The sequence below is a fragment of the Pteropus alecto genome, unplaced genomic scaffold (genome assembly GCF_000325575.1).
Source record: "Pteropus alecto unplaced genomic scaffold, ASM32557v1 scaffold164, whole genome shotgun sequence".
Lineage (NCBI taxonomy): Eukaryota > Metazoa > Chordata > Mammalia > Chiroptera > Pteropodidae > Pteropus > Pteropus alecto.
Window position 1 is genome coordinate 6,784,623 of NW_006439568.1, and position 20,567 is coordinate 6,805,189.

General features: G+C 34.7%; 1 protein-coding gene across 1 annotated transcript in view; it reads right to left on the reverse strand.

The window, feature by feature from the left end:
- Nucleotides 1–20,567, reverse strand: part of COL14A1 (collagen type XIV alpha 1 chain) — a 196,094-nt gene that overhangs the window by 57,426 nt on the left and 118,101 nt on the right. Inside the window, 6 exon segments of the mRNA XM_015592952.1 lie at nt 1–2; nt 4–38; nt 2,583–2,660; nt 15,046–15,204; nt 18,060–18,169; nt 19,712–19,854. The exon segment at nt 1–2 is cut by the window's left edge and continues 38 nt beyond it. Of these exon segments, the coding sequence (XP_015448438.1) occupies nt 1–2; nt 4–38; nt 2,583–2,660; nt 15,046–15,204; nt 18,060–18,169; nt 19,712–19,854 (527 nt within the window).

Sequence of the window (20,567 nt, forward strand, 5' to 3'; positions counted from 1 at the left end):
CAGGAATGTGGAAGCTCTGGGCAGGTCTCATCATCCCTCTGAGAAGAAAAAAAATAGCATAACTGTTAATTAGATACATGGTCTATACAAATGGTTTTATGGCTTCAAAGAAAACACTGATTTAAGACACTTAAAAGAAATTTTTTAAGTGAGTATTAGTCTAGAAAGGCAGAGAATATTCTCTCCTGATCACAAAATCTTTTCTTTAAAGAAAAATAAATGGTGTCTAGTCAGTCATTGATAATCATCATTATCAAAAGATGTTGATAAAACCAGATGGGGAATCCAGGGAAGAAAGAAAGACAGAAGTGGGTGCAAAAAAAAAAAAAAAAAATCCTAGTTAGTTTAATTCAGTTGTAGTAGTACTCTATGAACTAAAGGTCTTGCAAACTTTCTTTGTGTTACAATATTTTTTCCATTTCAAAAGATAAAAAAAAAAAACTTGTTGAAATAGTCAACCAAAATAACTACATCAATAGTAAAACCAATAAGCAAAACAAAATTTAAAAAGTGATTAAACATATCATCAATTCTCTGTAACAATTTTAACTACTGCTCATATTCTGTGACTGAAAATTAAAAAAATCACAGCATCAACCTAAAACTTTGAGATAGAAGGTCACTTTCCTTGTCTCGGAGAATTTTGTTGCCATGTGACATTACGAGATAGATTATGAATGTCAGGAGGAATGTATCTGAAAGAGTCCCTGGAGTATAGAGAAAGACAGAGAGAACCTGCTGACAGCTATTGAAGAATTTGAGAATACCCCATTTGGAGTAGCAGCTAAAGAAAAATCTGCCCTGGGATAAGAAACTGTACAACTTCAGGCGGTTCATCAGTCCCTTTGGAGAAAATGAGCTTCATTATTTAAGACTTTGGGGAAAAGTAAAGTTAGAGCTGAGTAGAGCTGACAAGTGATAATTAAATGATCAAGTTGAAAATAATCTCAGTCTCTGAATTATTTACAACAGAAACTCAAAAATGTTGAGCGAAGGGCTTGTATATACTGTATATACTTTTCTCTAGACATTGGACAATAGTCAAAGCTTTCAGCTCCTTACAGGAAAACCCCTTGCTAACACACATGGCCTGGTATTTGACCAGCTAGAGTGAAATGTAAACATAAATATCCTGAAAGATCCCCAGAAAAAGGCCAACAACAGGTCCCCCATGACCAGAGACTCAGTAATGGTTTTGCCATGGTGGTTGACCTCATCTCCATCCATGTCTTCCTGCCACAGAATTTAAACATATCCAGTGATAAAAATGAAAGGCGAAGCTCTGAGAAGGTCTGGGTCCTTCCAAGGAGAAATGGTGATCATGTTTTGCTTGATACACCATAGGATTCAGAGCATTTCCCCTTTCAGTTTCCAATCCACCTGCACTTACGCATGACTTCACAGCGTCTCTGACTGAATCCTGCCCCAGTCTACTTCAAAACTTATTCTGATGAAGAAAGAATAAGTTATTTCCTTCTCAAACATAGTCACCATAAACTTACTGCCTGTAATAGATGATGTGATCTGTTGTAAGGTCTTAAAAAGGCAAATCTCTTAAACTTTATGACGGCTTCTCCAAGCCCATCTTACACGTTTAATTATTATGACATGACTGCTATCCAACCATGACAGGCATCATCCATTTCACCTCACTGGCCTGAAGGATTCTAAGATATGGATCTGTTTGTATATATACAGGTATATGCCCATGAATTACACTTGGTATTACTAGTGAGAAAAACTTTGGTTTTCTAGTAACATCACGTAGGTTATATAAATCATGACTACGATTCTAGAACTGTGTTGGGTGCCCTGGGACACAATAACAAACTCACAAGACAGTGTGAATGTTAAAAACTCAACAGAAACAGCAATATTTGGCACCCACTGGACTTCATATGAACAACTTGCTCAAGGTAGTTCACAGTTTCAACATTAGATTTTGAAATACTCTTTACAATGATGTCACATATTTGCAAATCTATTTCTTCGGCAGTAGCTACGATGGAAAGCAAAGACCATGAAAAAAATTAATGTGGAAAAAAGTGAGGGTGGAGATGTCCAATGAGATTCTAAGATATAAGAAATTGTACACTCCCAATAGGCAAACGCATCCCATTTAGTAAGTAATTGTGGCTATTTAAGAGTAAAATAAACATATCATTTTTTTCTTTCAATTTATGTGTATTATTTTTTCACACGGCTACTGAGTTGTTAAGACATAAACACATAGTAAGATGTTTGGAGCTTGTTATTTCAGAAATGGAATTGTTAGGTGTTTTTTTTGGCTTATGGATGCCATAAAAAATTACTCCAAAGGTTTCATGAACCAGGAAATGTGAGCACATACGGACTATGTGTAAATGGCACTCTGAGGAGCTGTGCGTGCAGTTCCCACCAGACATGTCAGTGCATCCTGCTGATTCGGACACGTCTCCTTAACTGCTTTTTAATTTTCATCATCACAATTAATTATCTCTGATATGAGTTTTGTGAAATAGCCTTTCATTTTCAGAGAATTACATATAACTTTAGAAAATGTCAATGAAGAACAGACAAAATAATGAATGAAGATTTCTTACCAGGCCTGGTAGTTCACAGCATTTGTCTTTATTGGCCCATGATGTGGAACAAACAATATCAAACATCTGTAACTGGAACTGCAATTTAAAATGAAAATTGTCATTCGATAAAAGATAGATACTTTGTGTTTATAATTATAATGATTTCATATTACATATCACAAAATAGAACAGCAATATATTTATAACATTACATAAAATAAATTTTGAAAGTCATTCCAACAATATCAAAATAATTTTCTTCCTCAAACACATAGCGATCTAAGATTTTGTCTATTGTTACTCCATCTACCATCTGAACTCCCTTATTTATTGCAACTTCCCTCTCCCATTTCTAGCTAAAGAAGCTTAGCGCCTCTGTTGAAATTTTCCCTGTACTGCCCACCACAGTTACTCCAAGCGCCTCTGTAATCCCACAGCATTCCATATGTCTCTTCTGTAGTATATCTCCCACCATACAATACAATTATTTGTATTTTCTCCTCCTTAGACTGAGAGCAATTCAAAGGACAGAGAATCATTTATTAATCTTTTTGTTCCCTATTGCAATATGTGGCATGTAGTAGGTATTCATGAAGGCTTGCTAAATTAATTCTGACTTTAATCATTCAGGCGTACATTCAAAAAATTTTTCTTTAGTGGGTAATGTAAGCCAGATACTTTGTAGACCTTAGGATACAAACTGAACAAAACCAGAGTGCAACATATTCTGCCCTCGAAGAATTTCCAGGGAGTGAGAGACATAAATACTGTTTACAGAATGGTAAGTGTCATGACAGAGTATCATATGGTATTGTGAGAACCTGGGCTAAATGTAGTTTTACTTAAGCCATTGATCATGTCATAAATATTTAGACAGTCTTGTTCTACTCATGTACATTGGCAATAACTCAATGTGTATTTTGAAATATACAAAAACATCATTATAATATCATTAAGGGCTAACACTAGTTTCACAATCCAACTATTTCTAATATTATATTTCTTCCTATATTATTTTCAAATATTAAAAGTGTCATCAGTTGCAGAGCTGGGAGAGGGATGAAGTTCTTTTCATTATAAATCTTCAACCTTCCTTTAGCAAGAGCTGGAGACTCTTGGTGCCTTATTTTCTCCCAAGGAGTATTATTCATCCCTGTCAAGAGATGAAAATGAGGGTGCCCAAGTAGATAGGATTAGTTAATACAGGGAAATATTTAGAACAGTGCCTGGAATATAATTATTATAAATAATAAATATTCTTTTAATGTAACATGGTGCAGCCCTTTCATAGTTAAATTCTTTAAAGTGCAGGAGAACAAAGGCCAAAAGAGCAGAACCAAAGTGAAAGCAATACAGTATTGAGGGTAGAAATAGAACAGTAGCTTGTTTCTATAATAATCACATCTGTTTAAAGTTTTGGTTGAGAAAAAAATCTTAGCAAATAACAATAGCCGCAAACATTTAGTGATAACCTACAGTGTGCCAGATGCGATCCTAAGGACTTTGCCTGTATCATTTTATCCTCAGATCACCACTGTGAGGCATGATATTAGTAATGTCAACCCCATTCCAAACTGATTAGGACCTGAGACAGAAGAGCCTCAGTAATTAAAGCACATGCTGAAACCTGAGTTCTGGTGGGATTTGAACAGCACACAACATTTTCTTGAGGTTAATTTTTGCAGTGAATCGATCTTTAGCCTAACATTTAAAATTAAGGTACTCCCGCCTAACTTTATAATGCCAATTGTCTGGGGACATTTATTAATGGGTCCCATTATGACAGCATTAGATAGAGTCAGTTAAATCTATAAGTCATTCATCCATTAAGAAATTTTCCACTTCTGAATAGAGCCCTCAGTGTCAAAACATTTTACTGACTGTATTTATTTAAAACAAAAGCCTTTCACTAGCCCCAGTAGGCACCAAGCTTTTTGGAAGCTTTTCAAATAAACATTCACCACCTAATCACCTATGATAGGATAATGTCTACATATAAACCTTTGGCTAAAGTTCTGCCCTATCGAGTTATTCGGATTCTTACGAGCTCGTTTGATTTATTCAAGAGGTTGAATGCCTACTAAGTGCTGAATGAAGCCAATACGATCATTTGAGGAATGTTCGTGGGCTGCCTTTTTTTTCAAGTTCGATGAAGTCAGCAGCCATTTTTCATATGAGCACAACAAATTTATTCATAATTGTTTTGTATTGTAATAGTTTAGATTCTCAGCCTTTATTTAGAGACTTCTTTTTCCAAGGCACATTTCTTGGGATTGACTAAAAAAGAAAAGACTCTGGCTTTTATTCCAAAAACAACAACACACATCTATACCCATTATGTAGGAAACAGCACAAAGATGGTATGTGAAAACATCTTACATTCAAGTGCCCATAAATGCAAGAAAATATGGTTAAAAGTAAACCGTACTTAAAGTAAATAATTCCAAGAGGCAGTCTCTTTTTACTACTGTAACTGTTTTCCTTTTTAAATGAATGTTATAAAAAATATATCTGTGCAAAAAAAAAAAGGAGAGAAAGATGCAGAATCTCCCACTTTCACTTTCTATAATCTCTTTTGAGGGAATACTGAACCAATTACATGCTTGTTTTTCATTATTGGACATTTTTGTCTGGGTGTAGCACAAAAGACAAATCTTTTGAGGTCAAATGTTAGCACGAAAATAAGATTAAAATATTTCTTGTTGTTGTCACTATGATCTGTGAATGACAATAAATATGTATCCCTGGCTCAACTTTCCACTCAGTACCAGATTTTATCCTGGTTTTTTTTCTTTTAGCATCACGTAACTAAGCTTATAATTTGAAGTCAAGCTGTACCTGAACTTGTACTAATATTTAGAGAGTTCAACATTGCGCAAGAATACTGGAAAAAGCTTACTGGGGACCTAGCCCATCTTCTGCTTTTAATTTGGTGTTCAGTTTTTATTGACGCCATTTCAAAACTAAGATTTATTAAGCACATACCATTTGTCAGCTATTGAACGTAGTGCTTTTACTTGTTCTCAATTTCATGAATGTAGGAAAGACCATTAAATTAAAATTAACTGCCATTGTCCTTGTTGGTAGTAATTAGATGTATAGGTGTAGAATGTAGACACATTTTTGGGGGAACATTTTGATCACATTTATTTTCAAGGTTGTAATTCAAATAATGGTGAGCCTTTGAACTTGTTGGTGAACAGACAAGGCATATGGTGATGGGAATAGGCCAGACTCCTTCCACCTTAAGTTCTGTAATAATCAGTCTGACCCAGTGGAAAAGAGCTTGAAATGGGAGACAGGTAACTTTATGCAAGTCAGATGTGGTCTCATCTCACTTTCTTCTCTTTTGTAAAGGGCATCCCTCCCTAACTTCAAGTCTCAGTTTCTGGATCTATAATGTGGGGCTTATATAAGTATCTCTTCCTAGGGTTATTGGAAGATTAAATAAGATAATCACAGTAGTAGGAGACACAGTCCATAGAAGACACATAATAAATAATAGATACTGTTATCATTTTAAAAGGATTAAAAGATATAATTCTTGTAAAAACATGATCATTTTATTATATTAATTATATAATTTAAAAATAGTTGTTTCTATAGGATCATTGACTAGTCTACTGCTGCTTCCTACATAAAAAATCTTTAATTCAGTAAATAAATTTATAATAAAACAGCATAATGTAATTTGTATTTGTCTTTATTTAAACAGCAGAGGGCTAAACAAATGTCAAGTGGATAATTATGTGTTAAATTTAAGAAAGACACTATGAAACATGATCCTAGTCCAGAAGCTCAAAATTTTTCTAGAATCATCTCTGACTGACAGCATTATAATTTCATTAGTTATCAGAAAGGATAAAAGACAATTCCTAGGAGAAAGAAGATGGGATAGAAAAAGCACAGTCGTTAAGTTTCTTTCCACATGTGTTTTGACGGCTGAGTTAAGCTTGCTTATTAGTTTAGTCCCACTTGGGAGTTTTGTACCCTATAAAATCTTGCATCGCTGAACACAGTTGTTTTATTATGCAGGTGAGCAATTTCAATATAGTAGTTACTGATCCCTAAATCCATTAATCTCTTCTTTATTAACGTTGGTTTTAAAAGAATATATTTTATGTAAAGACTAAATATTTAGAGCTTTTCCATCATCTGGCATTTTTTGTATCATTGCTGAATTTGCTAGGGAATGCTGACCTACAAACTACCAATCTCTCCTATATGATAATTATTCCTCCTGGAATAATCCAAAATTTGCACATTACACATTCTCTTTTCCTAGTTATGGGAGTACAGATGTAGATCAAGATCATGTTAGCAATCTCTGATTTCTAAATCGAAAACTGAAGACTAAAGCTTCTCTCTGGCCCTGCACTGAAGCAATCAAGTAATAACCCCATAAAAAAGTGAGTTTCTAATTACATTCTTGAGATCTAATCTAATAACATCCATTTCAACATAAATTTTTCAATAAGTGGGCAGACTGAAAATCTATTTAGTAATCCTCTATCGACTTCCAGATTCTAACAAAAGCCACAACTTTTTTCCTACTAGCCTTACAAAGAACTCTTTAATTATTGACCTCAATAAATTCCCCATTGTCTCCTACTGGTTGGAAGTTATCACAGAGAGTGCTCTGTTTAATTACTTTTCTTTCATGGACAAAAGTACAGATTTATCGCCGGTAGGCCTGAAACCTACAGGCACTTTTGCTTTCAGAAATAAATTCTTTGACATTTAATTGGCCATATATTTGGAGTATAGTTCTTGCACAGAGTGTAATTTGAAATATAATTACTGTCATTGTAATTATAAAGCTGTAATTGTAGAAGCATTTTTCTCTGTTGAGATCTTGCTTCCTCACGTATACTCTTCTGGCTCGAATAAACTTTAATAAACTTTTTTAAAATTAAAAAAAACTATAATGGTAAAATATAAATTAGGAGAGAGTATGATATATATGACCTGATTGTCACCTATACCACAAATGAAATAGAATACACGCAAAAAACATTTTAAGAAAAGACATAAAACAATTCATATCATATAAATGACATTCTGTTTAATTTCTATCAAGTATTTTTTTTTGAGGACTTAGTCTGTTCATATAACTTATTAGATACTGTGATACAGGGTAGCAGGGTGTGGTTGCAAATTAAGACCATGACATGATTTCTATTTTGAGGAATTTATACTCTGGCTAAAGAGGTGAAAATTAGACATATGAAAGAGGAAGAAAATAATACTTGACTACAAATAATCAAGTGTTAAACAAGTACTAGAGGTTTAGAAAAGGTGAGATAAAGAAGGTCTTATTGCCATCCTTCAATAATAATAGCTGCTCTTCATCAAATGCCTAAGTGTCAGGGATTTTATATGCATTATTTGTAAAATTAAAAAAAATAATAATATTAGCAAGTAATTTGGGCCCAGAATCTCATACACCTAAAATTATTTCTCTTAGAGTTTTTTCATTTATCTATCCAAGTGTTCATCTATATATATCCATTTATTAATATAAGATATCCTCAGTTTGCCAATTTGGAGTTTTATAAATTGGAATGTGCTATCATAAAAGTATCTTCCATGGAGTAGAAGATGTGTTTCTTAATCAGCATGAAATACCTCACAGCAAGAGAAGACAACTCCTCAATATCATGTAAATGTTTTTAAAAGTCTCTTACCATAACTAAAAACAAGAGAGACTTCCATAGATTTTACGCTCTCTCTTTCCAAACATCTAATCCATAGCTCTCTAAAGCAAAGTAGAAACAAAAATACTTTTAAAGATATTTCAAAACTAAATGTCAAGCTAATTAGCACATATCTGTCAAGGTCTGAAAGCATCAATGTCCCCCTATGTACGCAAGAATTTAATTTCTATTGTTACTGCAAAGGAAAATATCACAAAATAGCAAAGGGTCCCAAAGTAAATCACTTTACCACCCTGGGAATATTTGCTGGTGTATAAAGCAAATGGGTTATATAGAGTAGTAGAATTAGAACAGTGCTCGTTTAAACTCCCTTAGGGACTAGTGGAGGGCCATGTCCCTTCTCCTATTCAATTACCATTGGTCTGTTTTAATCTTATTTATTTGACAAATTAGAAGATCTCATTTGTATAAAGTGATCTTCAGCTTAAACAAATTTTGAGAACCACCATGTCTTTCTAAAGTTCCATATAGCTGGCTAGTTCTACAGATCTATGAAAGTGCAAGACAATAATAGTGTCATAATTAATTTGATTTTTGTTATGTAGAAGAGAAATGTAGATTAGAACAGATGAAATTGTTTGCAAGAATAAAGTGCACTCACAAACGGTGGGCCTTGGTCCATGTACTGCCGGATACACTTTTGGTGGTGAGCAACCAACCCCAAACTGTGCTAAAATCTTTCTTGGACAACTCTCAGGATCTGAAGGTCTAAGATGGACAGCAGCTGGCCAGGTGTGCTCTGGAACTTTTGCAAGGGGCCCCAGGGTCAGCACTGGCACCAATTCTGAATCTTCACTACCTGTTGAACACTCGTCCCACCCTGGTGACTACCTGGGACTCTGCCTTACCCAATCCATGTACTGACTGAGGCTCTTTCAGCAGTAGAGCCTTATGGCCAGCCAGCAGGTGGCATCAGGCCTTGGGGTGACCTGGACCTTTTGCTAAACTGCCTCAGGCCTAGTACTCTAGCAGCTGGCCTCAGTTCTCAGCACGGCCACCCTAACATGCCTCCATGTCCAGCACAGGCAGCATCCAATCGCAGATAACTTTGTAGCTCCTATCAGGTAGCTTCAGGCTAGTCACAAGCAGCTGCTAACCTTGGCCAGCACGGGAGGCCCTCCTAAGAGGTCCCAGACCCAACACACCCAGGGGCTGACATCTGACCAAAATAGAGCACCAGACCAAAACAAAGCACCACCCAATTAGCCCCACAAGTGGAACACCCAAATGGTGGCCTCAATAGGCACGGTTGCTTCCTGGGGCAAATCTCCATCTATGGGGTCAGCCCACACACAGCAGCTCATATGCTGTGGTCATAGCCAATCTTCACAGCCAGTCAACCTGAGAGTCAATCTCACCTACTGAAATGCCAAAAGAAATTGAGGCTCAACTACAAATGAAGGGCATGCACAACCTATACAAGGGACACTCCTGGAGTATATGGCACAGGTGATCAGGAAGACTGAGCCACTGGGCCATACAGGACAACTACTTCATAAGACTACTCGGTGAAGACTGAGAGACATAGGAGATCCACCAATACACAGAAGTGAACACAGAGAGGCAGCCCAAATGAGGAAACAAAGAAACATGTCCCAAATGAAAGAACAGGAGAAAACTCCAGAAAAGTAACTAAATGAAGGCAAGCAACCTACCACATGCAGAGTTTAAAACACTGGTTGTTAGGATGCTCAAGGAACCTAATGAGAACTTCAACAAAAGATAGTAAGCACAAAAAGGCCACGAAATTCATTAAAAAAAGAACTAGCCAGAAATAGAGAATACGATAATTGCAATGAAGAATACACTAGGAAAAAAGCAATGGCAGATTAGATAAAGCAGAGGATGGAATCAGCACATTAGAAGATAAGGTAGCAGGAAACACCTAATTGGAACAAAAAGAAAAAGATTTTTTAAAAATGAAGACAATCTAAAGACCTCTGCAACAACATCAAGTATACCATTTGTAGCATAGGGGTACCAGAAATAGAAGAGTGAGAACAAGAGATTGAGAACCTATTTTAAGAAATAATGATGAACAACTTCCCTAACCTGGCAAAGGAAATAGACATATAAGCCCAGGAAGCACAGGGCGTCCCAAACAAGATGAACCCAAAGAAGTCCACACCAAGACTCATCACAATTAAAATGCCAAAGGTTAAAAACAAAGAAAGCATCCTAAAAGCAACAAGAAAAAGTCAAGTAGTTACTTACAAAGGAGTAGGCCAGGGGGATTGGAACAAAATATTCAAAGTGATGAAAACCAAGGACCTACAATCAAGACCACTCAGCAAAGCTATTATTTAAAATTGGAGGAAAGATAAAGAGCTTCCCAGACCAAAAAAAAAAAAAAGATAAAGGAATTCATCACCATCAAACCAGTATTACAAGAACTGTTAAAAGGAATTGTTTAAGAAGAAGAAAGGAGGAAAAAGGAACATAAATATCAATGATAAAATGGCAATAATTATGTATCTATGAATAATCACTTTAAATGTAAATGGAGTAAATGCTCCAAATCAAAAGACAAAGGGTAGTTGAATGGATAAGAAAACAAAACCCATACATCTGTCTACAAGAGACCCACTTCAGATTGAAAGACAAACTCAGACTGAAAGTAAAGGGATGGAAAAAGATATTTCATGAAACTGGAAACAAAAAAAATTGGAGTAGCAATACTTATATCAGACAAAACAGACTTTAAAACAAAAATTATAATAAGAGGCAAAGAAGGATGTTACATAATAATAAAGTAATCAATCCACAATAGGATATAACCCTGCTAAACATCTATGCACCCAACATAGGAGTACCTAAATACATAAAGCAAATACTGATTAATATAAAAGGAGAGATCGACAGTTTTACAGCCATCGTAGGGAACTTTAACACCCCATTGACACCAATGAACAGATCTTCCATACAGAAAATCAACAAGAAAACAGCAGGCTTAAATGACACACTAGACCAGATGGATTTAACTGATATTTTTAGAGCATTTCCCCCCAAAGCAGCAGAATATACATTCTTTTCAAGTGCACATGGTCCGTTTTCCAAAATAGACCACACGTTAGGCCACAAAACATCTCAGTAAATTTAAGAAGATTGAAATCACATCAAGTGTCTTCTCTGACCCTAATGGTATAAAACTAGAAATCATTACAAGAAAAAAACTAAAAATACACAAACACATAGAGGCTAAATAACATAATACTAAACAAGGAATGGATTAACAATGAGATCAAAAAAGAAATCAAAAGCTACCTTGAGACAAATGAAAATGAAAACACAGTGACCCAAAATCTATGGGACACAGCAAAAGCACTCCGAAGTGGGAAATTCATAGCAATGTAGGCCTACCTCAAGAAACAAGAAAAATCTCAAATAAACAATCTAACTTTACACTTAAAGAAACCAGAAAAAGAACAGTGAACAAATCTCAAAGAGCACAGAAGGAAGGAGATAATAAAGATCAGATCAGAAATAACCAAAATAGAATCTAAAAAACAAAACAAAACAACAACAAAACACAATGAAAGATCAATGAAGAGCTGGTTCTTTGAACATATATACAAAATTAATAAACTTTTAACCAGACTCATCAAGAAAAAAGAGAGGACTCAAATAAATAAAATCAGAAATGAAAGAGGATAAGTGACAATAGACATCACAGAAATACAAAAGATTATATGAACATACTACAAGCAATTATACGACAACAAATTGGCAATCTGGAAAGACACAGGTACATTCCTAGAAACATACAATCTTTCAAGAGTGAATCAAGAAGAAACAGAAAATCTGAATTGACTAATTACTACTAATGAAATCAAATCAGTAATCAAAAACTCCCAACAAACAAAAGTCTGAGACCAAGTGGCTTCATAGGTGATCTTTACCAAACGTTCAAAGAAGACTTAACACCCATTCTTCTCAAACTATTCCAAAAAATTCAAGAGGATGGAAGACTCCCAAGCTCGCTCTACAAAGCTTCCATTACCATGATTCCAAAACTAGACAAAGACATTACAAAAAAAAACCAGAAAACTACAGGCTGAGATCCCTGATGAACATAGATACAAAAATCCTCAACAAAATATTAGCAAACCAAATTCAGCAATACATTAAAAAAAATTAATGCACCATGATCAAGTGGGATTTATTCTTGGAATGCGAGATTGGTTCAATATCCACAAATCAATTAACATGATATCACATTTAAAAAATGAAAGAGAAAAATCATACGAATATATCAATAAATGTAGAAAAAGCACAGACAAAATCCAGCATCCATTTATGATAAAAGCTCTCAGCCAAGTAGGAATAAAGAAAACATCTCAACATAATAAAGGCCATATATGACAAACCCACAGCTAACATCACACTCAATAGTGAAAAGCTAAAAGTACTTTCCTTAAGATCAGGAACACAAGGATGTCTACTTTCATTCCATAGTATTTGAAGTCCTAGCCACAGCAATCAGACAAGAAAAAGAAATGAGGCATCCAAATTGGAAAGAAGTAATACTGTCATTTTGCAGATGACATGGTACTATATATAGAGAACCCCCAAAATTTCTCCAAAAAACTATTAGAACTGATAAATAAATCCAGTAAAGTAAGTAGCAGAGTACAAAATTAATATTCTGAAATCAGTTGCATTTTTATACACCAATAATGAACTATTAGAAAGAGAAACTAAGGAAACAAACTCATTTACAATTGCATCAAAAACAATAAAATATTTAAAAATAAATATAAACAAGGATGCTGAAGACCTGTACTCAGAAAATTATAAGTCACTGAAAACAGAAATTGAAAAAGATACAAATAAATGGAAGCATATATCGTGCTCATGGATAGGAAGAATTAACATTGCAAAAATGTCCATTCTACCCAAAGCAATCTGTAGATTCAATGCAATCTCTATTAAAATACTAATGGCATTTTTCACAGAACTTCTAGAACAAATAGTCCTAAAATTTATATGAAACCATAAAAGATCACAAAAAGCCACAGCAATGTTGAAAAAGAAGAACAAAGTTTGAAGTATCATGCTACCCGATATTAAACTATACTACAAGGCCATAGTAATCAAACAGCATGGTACTGACATAAAAACAGACACATAGATCAATAGAACAGAAGAGAGAGCCCAGAAATAAACCCATGCCTATATGGTCATTTAATCTATGACAAAGGAGGCAAGAATAAACAATGGGGTAAAGACAGTTTGTTCAACAAATGACGTTGGAAAAACTGGACAGATACATGCAAAAAATTGAAACTCGACCCCCTCTTACACCATATACAAAAATACACTCAAAATGGATTAAAGACTTAAATTTAAAACCTGAAACCATTAAACTCCTAGAAGAAAACATAGGCAGAGTAAACTCTCTGATATTATTTTAATAATTTTTTTCTGATATATCTCCTTTTGCAAGGGAAACGAAAGAAAAATAAACAAATAAGACTACATCAAATTGAAATATTTTTGCACAGCATAAAAAGACCATCAGCAAAACTAAAAGACGGCCCACTGAATGAGAGAAAATATTTGTCAATAATACATCTGATAAGAGGTTAATATCCAAAGTTTATAAAGAACTCACAGAAATCAACACCAAAAAAACCCAAACAATTCAATTAAAAAATGAGCAGAGATCCTGAATAGACGCATAGAAATCAACACCAAAAAAAACCCCAAACAATTCAATTAAAAAATGGGCAAAGGACCTGAATAGACATCTCTCCGAAGAGGACATACAGATGGCCGGGGGTTGGGAAGCTGGGTGAAAAAGGTGAAGGGATTAAGATGTACACATTAGTAGTTAGAAAATAGTAGGGGATGTAAAGTATAGCTTAGGGAATATAGTCAATAATGTTGTAATGACTACGTATAGTGCCAGGTGGGTACTAGACTTATCGGGGGGAATCACTGCATAAATTATATACATGTGTAACCACTACCCTGCACACCTGAAACTAATATAAAATATTATTGAATGTCAACTATAATTGAAAAATAAAAATTAAAAAAGCATGAAATGCTCTCCAGGCTAATGGGTTCCAATTATAAAATGACTCAAATTAGAGAACGTTGCTAATTAGCTATGACCGCATGGTGATTAACAAGAGTTTATGTGCACTAGTCTTTTTTTGTGGGTGGTGAGTGAAGAGAATGTGATTTCTTTGCCAACTGGAAGTCTCTCAGTCTAAAATTCCAAGTTGTATGTTGAAAAATATATTATCTTAGAGTGATTTGTTACTTAAATATCTATATGATTAAAGGGTAGGCTTCACATTAGCAATAGCAAAAATCTTGTTATAAAATGTCCAAATCTAAACCAAATGAGAGGCTTATTTGGATTTCCTGTGTATAATGACCACATATTTGTATGAGTTTATATTTGCTTATATAAATGAGGTTCATTTACAGTTTTGATTCTCATTAACAAGCCATTTATGCCAAAAACCATATGATGAATATTTTACTACCTGAATTCTAAAATGTCTTTAAAAAATAAAGTAGCCTAAATCCTGGAGCATTCTCTATATTATAATACAGCAGCAACATACTGCCAAGAACTTTGAATGTACATTTCAGTTCTTTTAAAGAGGCCGTCATCCACTTATTCATCCATCCATCCAATCATCCATCCATTCCTTTACCAAACTTTTTCCCTGGGAAATAGATAATTGTATTTTAAATTATTTGCCCTTCTATGACCACGACAAAACTTCACTTGCTCATCCACTTACTGGTGCAGAGTTTCCATTCGGTCCTCTTGATCTAACCATTCTCCCAAGGACTTCGACGCCATCCGCTGTGATATTTGCTGATGCATTTATGGCCCTCTCACCCACTTGCTTGCAGTCAAGAACCAGTTTGGCCAAAGTCTTGTTGACAACAATGTGTAGCTGGATAAAAGTCAAGATGTTTCGGTAGGTAAGAAGTTAGAGGAGCATCAACCAAATTTACATAATTATGTGACGCATCACTAAAAAGTATGAAGAAGAAGAGAAGGAATTCTATGCATTTTGCTGGAGGAGAAAGGTTTTACTTTCATCACCTCCATGACTGTCCCACATTCAGGTACCATTCCTACTTTTATTTAATTAATATTTTTCTTTAAAATGACTTTGAAAGTATTTACTTTTTAAAAATCTCAGCTTCCTCTAAAGCAGTAACATCTGGAAATCACAGGATTATTGTGTTAGTTATGCCTTTTGTGAACACACATTAACATAAATATGAATATATCAAAAATTTTAAAATGCTGGTCGATTTACCATCCAAAGTTATCTACAGTGCTACCAGTGGTTGGCAAATGACACTTTGATAATATTTATTTAATTTAAGATGAGAAGAAAAGATCTAGACTCTGAGGGAGAAGAAGGAATGCTTTCTAGTGACTAGGCCCAAAAGAAATAAAGCTCTTTGGCTTAATATATGGTAAAATTTTCTCAAACTAGAATCTCTAGAATCCGGAGGTCCGTGGTAATATAGTAGGCGTCCACATAGTCTTTGTGAAGATTTGTAAAAATATGTGTTATCATGTAGGTGATGGTCAAAAGTAAATACATTCTAAATAAAACACACTGTAAACAGGTTCTGCCATGAAATTTCAGTGCTTATAAATGCATTTCAATTTATCATGGCTTATGCCTCATTTGACTACTTCTTGTTTGTGGCAGGCTACTTGTTTAGTGAGCAAAAAGACTGGAATTAGGCAATAATAATTTCACATTAAGTGAAAGCCAAAAGAAGTTACAAATAGCTACATAAGGGAGAGTATCATGGTAGTTCAAAGAGAAAAAGTATTGGGCAATGTGAATCATAGTTTTGAGAGTTATAGCAGCCAGTGCTCTGTGCTCAGTAGAAGTTGAATATCCATAAAATAATGTCATCTTTCACATTAAAATAGTGTTACTTTTATTTTTTTACTGGTTTTATTCAATCTTAATTTATTTTTGTTTCATTGTTGAGTAGCAACTGAAAAACATAAAGATTTATGCCAATTTTTATTTAATGTTTTACTTAAATGACATCATGATAAAAATAGTCGAAGTCAATAGCAGAGGCTCTTGAGAATTCTTTTCTCTTCAAAAAGAAGTTAACCATTACTCAACTGAAGAAGCACTGCTAGAATAGATTCCCCATGTGACTTGCTTCATATTATCATCTCTTTTATGATCATTTAGAAGGCTATAATTTGACTTTTGTGTGTTTTTGAGCCTTGGAATATTTTTCATTAGTATAAATTACAGAAGTTTCCATGCTGGTTGCTAGATAAGTGAGGATATAATATTCACGTTTTAAGAACTGTTAACTTGTGGGAAGATTTGCTTTGCACAATGAGACATTGAAAAGTTTTCAAACATATTTTGCTTCTTTGATTGTACTTAGGATCCATATATATATAATTATTAATTTTTTGAAAGAGACCTTCGGGGCACATGTTATTCGATTATAACATAAGTCTGTACAAATTAAGTTTGCATCAAGATTTTCCATTAATAGATCTTTTAATAAAATGGTTTGTTACATGATAAGCCTTTCCTTTTTTTTTTTTTTTTTGGCTGTTTAGCTTTGTTAAGACATAGCAAAGTGAGATTTTTCTTCATATAACTAAAAAACTTGAAGGTTTATAAATTTGAAATCAATTTTTAATGAACCTTATTTATAGGTCTTTAAATTCTTCTGGTAAGGTTAGCATAGCTTAGCATTCATTCACCTAAGGCTCATAAAGGATTCTTTGGAATGAGAATTGTAAGTCCAAGCCTTACCACAGGCAAAGATGGAAATGTTTTTTTAACACTCCAGAAATCTCACATGCTTTTCACTTCTTCTACTTTGCAAGAGACTCTGCCTAACCAAGAAAAGAATCATGTCACGAGGAATTTGGTGAGAAATAATAATTAATTCCAAAGATGCTAATGGGACCATTTTGAACCATGAACTAATAAATCTCCATCTGCATCTTATGTTTTTACAATACCTTGTACAGTCCTACCAAACCAGAAAAAAAATTATATTTTAATGCAAATTTTCTTACGTAAAGCAGAGTCAGAATTTTGTTATGCCACTGTTCTTATGCAGTTATAGAATTCAAACGTAGAAGGTAGCAAAGTTATATAAATTAGATGTTTGACCAGGTTCCAGGTCAGGAGACAAAGCCAAGAAGAAGGTTGCTGTATAATAACATCTCTTCTCTCGCTTTAACAGGGCAAGAAGGGCTGGCATAAGAAGCTATTTGCAGCACCACCTAGTAAATGTTCTGCTCTCCCTACAGTCTTGATGTTGCATGCCTTAACAGCTCAGAGATCAATGGGGTTATTTCTCAAACACAAAGGAAACTGTGATCACCAAAACTAAGTGTTTCAAAGATGTGAAATGTTATAGAACAGAGTGTGCTTTTCATCTGCAGGGCGGCCAGGTAGACCAGCAATCCTTTCTATATCACATGTAATGTAGCAAATGAACTGCCTGCTTAGTAATACAGTACTCCCCACCACATTGATCTTCAAAGTGGGAAATTGGACCACTTCTATCAATATATCCTGGGGTACATGCTAAAAAAATGCACATTTCAGGGTCCTATCTCAGAACCACCAAATCAGAATCTTTGGGCATCATTAACGAGCCCTGCTGGTAATTCTTATTGCAGCTGAAATTTGAGGTCCAAAGCTCACTGGAATTTTTCCATATCTCTCTGTGGCTTTGCCCACAGTAAATAAGAATAAAAAATACATGTATAGAAAGCATTACTCACCTTGTGGAAGCTTCCATAGAAAATTTTCTTAATTTCAGGTCCTTCAAAAGTAACAGTTTGAAAATCTCCACTATAGTCATAGTTGAAATATGTTAGGGTTTTCCCACCATCTAATCAAACAAAGAAAAAAACCCTTTTAGAAAGAATTAAAATGAGTGAATAATTTTTTCTAAAATTCAACTTAATACTGAAAATAATGCATCCGTTGTTTTGAAGCTCCGTTTAGAACAAAATGATGAGTAATTAAGGAAGAGATCTACAGTCCTTAGGACACCCCAGGCTTCTAGTTGGCCAGATTAACTGATTTAACCATGTGATGACAGTGAAGCAAAGACCCCACACATATTCTTCCTCTATACTTCCTTGTCTATGCTTTCATCCCTACCACCCTCTTGGAAGATGGTTGTCTGAAGCTAGGAGTAGAGGTGGACAAAAAGGGAGAATGAAGATAACCAAGTCTTAAGAAACAGAAACCAGACTCTGCCTAATTAACTCACTATAGCAAACAGCTTTGCCAGGACATGCAATTTATACCACCCTAAAAGAGTGACATTCCAATATGTCTTTTATTATGAACAAACAAAAACCTTCCTAATCTTGAGTACTTCATGTTACAAGGAATATTTTATTACAAAGAAATAGGAATATTTTTCTCATTAATTCATTCCCAGGTTACAATTTAATTCTTCAGTCTGCTTTCAAAAGCAAAAGCTAGTCTTAATCATTTTGAGAGACTTCTTTGTTTTCGAGTCCTGGGTGTAATAGACTTACACCCTTTTAATCTATAGCTTTCCCTTAGTTTTACTATCAGTGCAAAATGCTTTCACAATATCATATTTAGCTATTGATTCATTTCCATGCACTGAAAAGTCCTTTCACAAATAGTAGTTGAAAACAAGCTTAAAATACTTTCTTTACTCAAATGTTTGAATTAGCACCTAACATTAGCCACTAAATTTTGGTTTCTAAACTAAAACTCTATTTAGAAAACTCATTGACACTAACCAAAAACTTGGTGATCCCCTTAATTGACCCTTATGTATGACATCCAAGAGTGTGAGGTTAAGAAGCTTCCTTCATTGGTTCCTTCTCAACTTTCCAACATTCCAACAATGCAGTCTCTCAGTCTTCAGAACTATCCTCTTCTCTTTCTAGACTCGCTCTCCAGATGACCTCTCCCAGTATCCCGGCTTATATGTCACACACATACAACTTCCACATTTATTTTTCCATCTTAGAATTCTTCCCAAATATGCTGCTGCAAATCTGACATCTTTTTAATGGGATATGAAATAGGCATCTTACAACTATCATATCCATGTCCAGAAAAGGAACTTCTGGTCTCATCCTTCTGACCGACTCCCTCTCCCCCATGACCTTTGTTTTTCCTGCGGTCTTCACCATCTCAGTAATCGTCTCTTCCACTTTGCTCACCACTATGTCCCAGAACCTAGTGCTGGCAAGTAGTAGGAACTCAATGAACATTTCTTGGTAAGCGATAGAACCAACTGTTACATAATTCGTTGTTATTATTTACACATAGCTTAAGGAAAGTGAGTTACTCTGTAATATACAAAAAGCAGGCAAGATGATGTGCCACATAGATCATTCATCCATGTGTGTGCAAATATTACACAAATAAATATACTTACTATCTAAAATGACTCCCACCAATGGGTCAGAATTTTTATTTAAAATCTCCCACAGAGCAAACGGCTCCTCTGGAGTGTCAGGAAGAATCCGGAATAGAAAACTGATCGTGTAGTCAGAAGGCAATCCTTCTGGATGCAAATACCTGAAAATGGAAAGAAAATATTGTGTCTCTCCTCAAAAAGTGATTTACCTGGTTATAAAAGCATATGTACTCTCATTATACAAGATTTGGAAAAATGGAAAAATAAGAAAAAAACATCATCATTAATCCCATCCAGAGGTGATCACTGTTTTTGGTGTGCTGCATTTCCCTCCAGCTTTTAAAGAATGTCCATATTTGTCCAATTTATATAATTTTGCCTCTTTATTTTCTCAGCACCATTTACTATACATTTTATATTTCCTTAAATATCTTTAAAGGCATGATATTTAATGTCTGCACAATCTTCTCTTGTTTGGCTACTCCATAAGTTATCTAACTGGTCACTTCTCATTGGACATTTAAGTAGCTTCAAAAGTTTTCATATTTTAAGAAATGTTTATCTACCGTCCTTTTGTAAAATTAAGATGTCATCATTTTCTACCACATGTGGTAGGTAGTAGCATTCTTATCTGAGCTGTGTGCTGTGATACACCACACAGATCTGCCTTAAATAATTAAGAATATATTATTTCTGCCACTTGGAGTGATGTCTGTAGACAGCTCTCAGATACCAGCTCCCTTCAGGAATTGCCTCAGCTGAAGAAAGAGGCCTCTCCCAAGCTCATTCCAACTTTTTAATGACATCTCAATGACTGGTCTCTGAGGGGCCACAAGGGCCAGAGCCTTTCATGCCAATGAAGAGAGCTTCATTT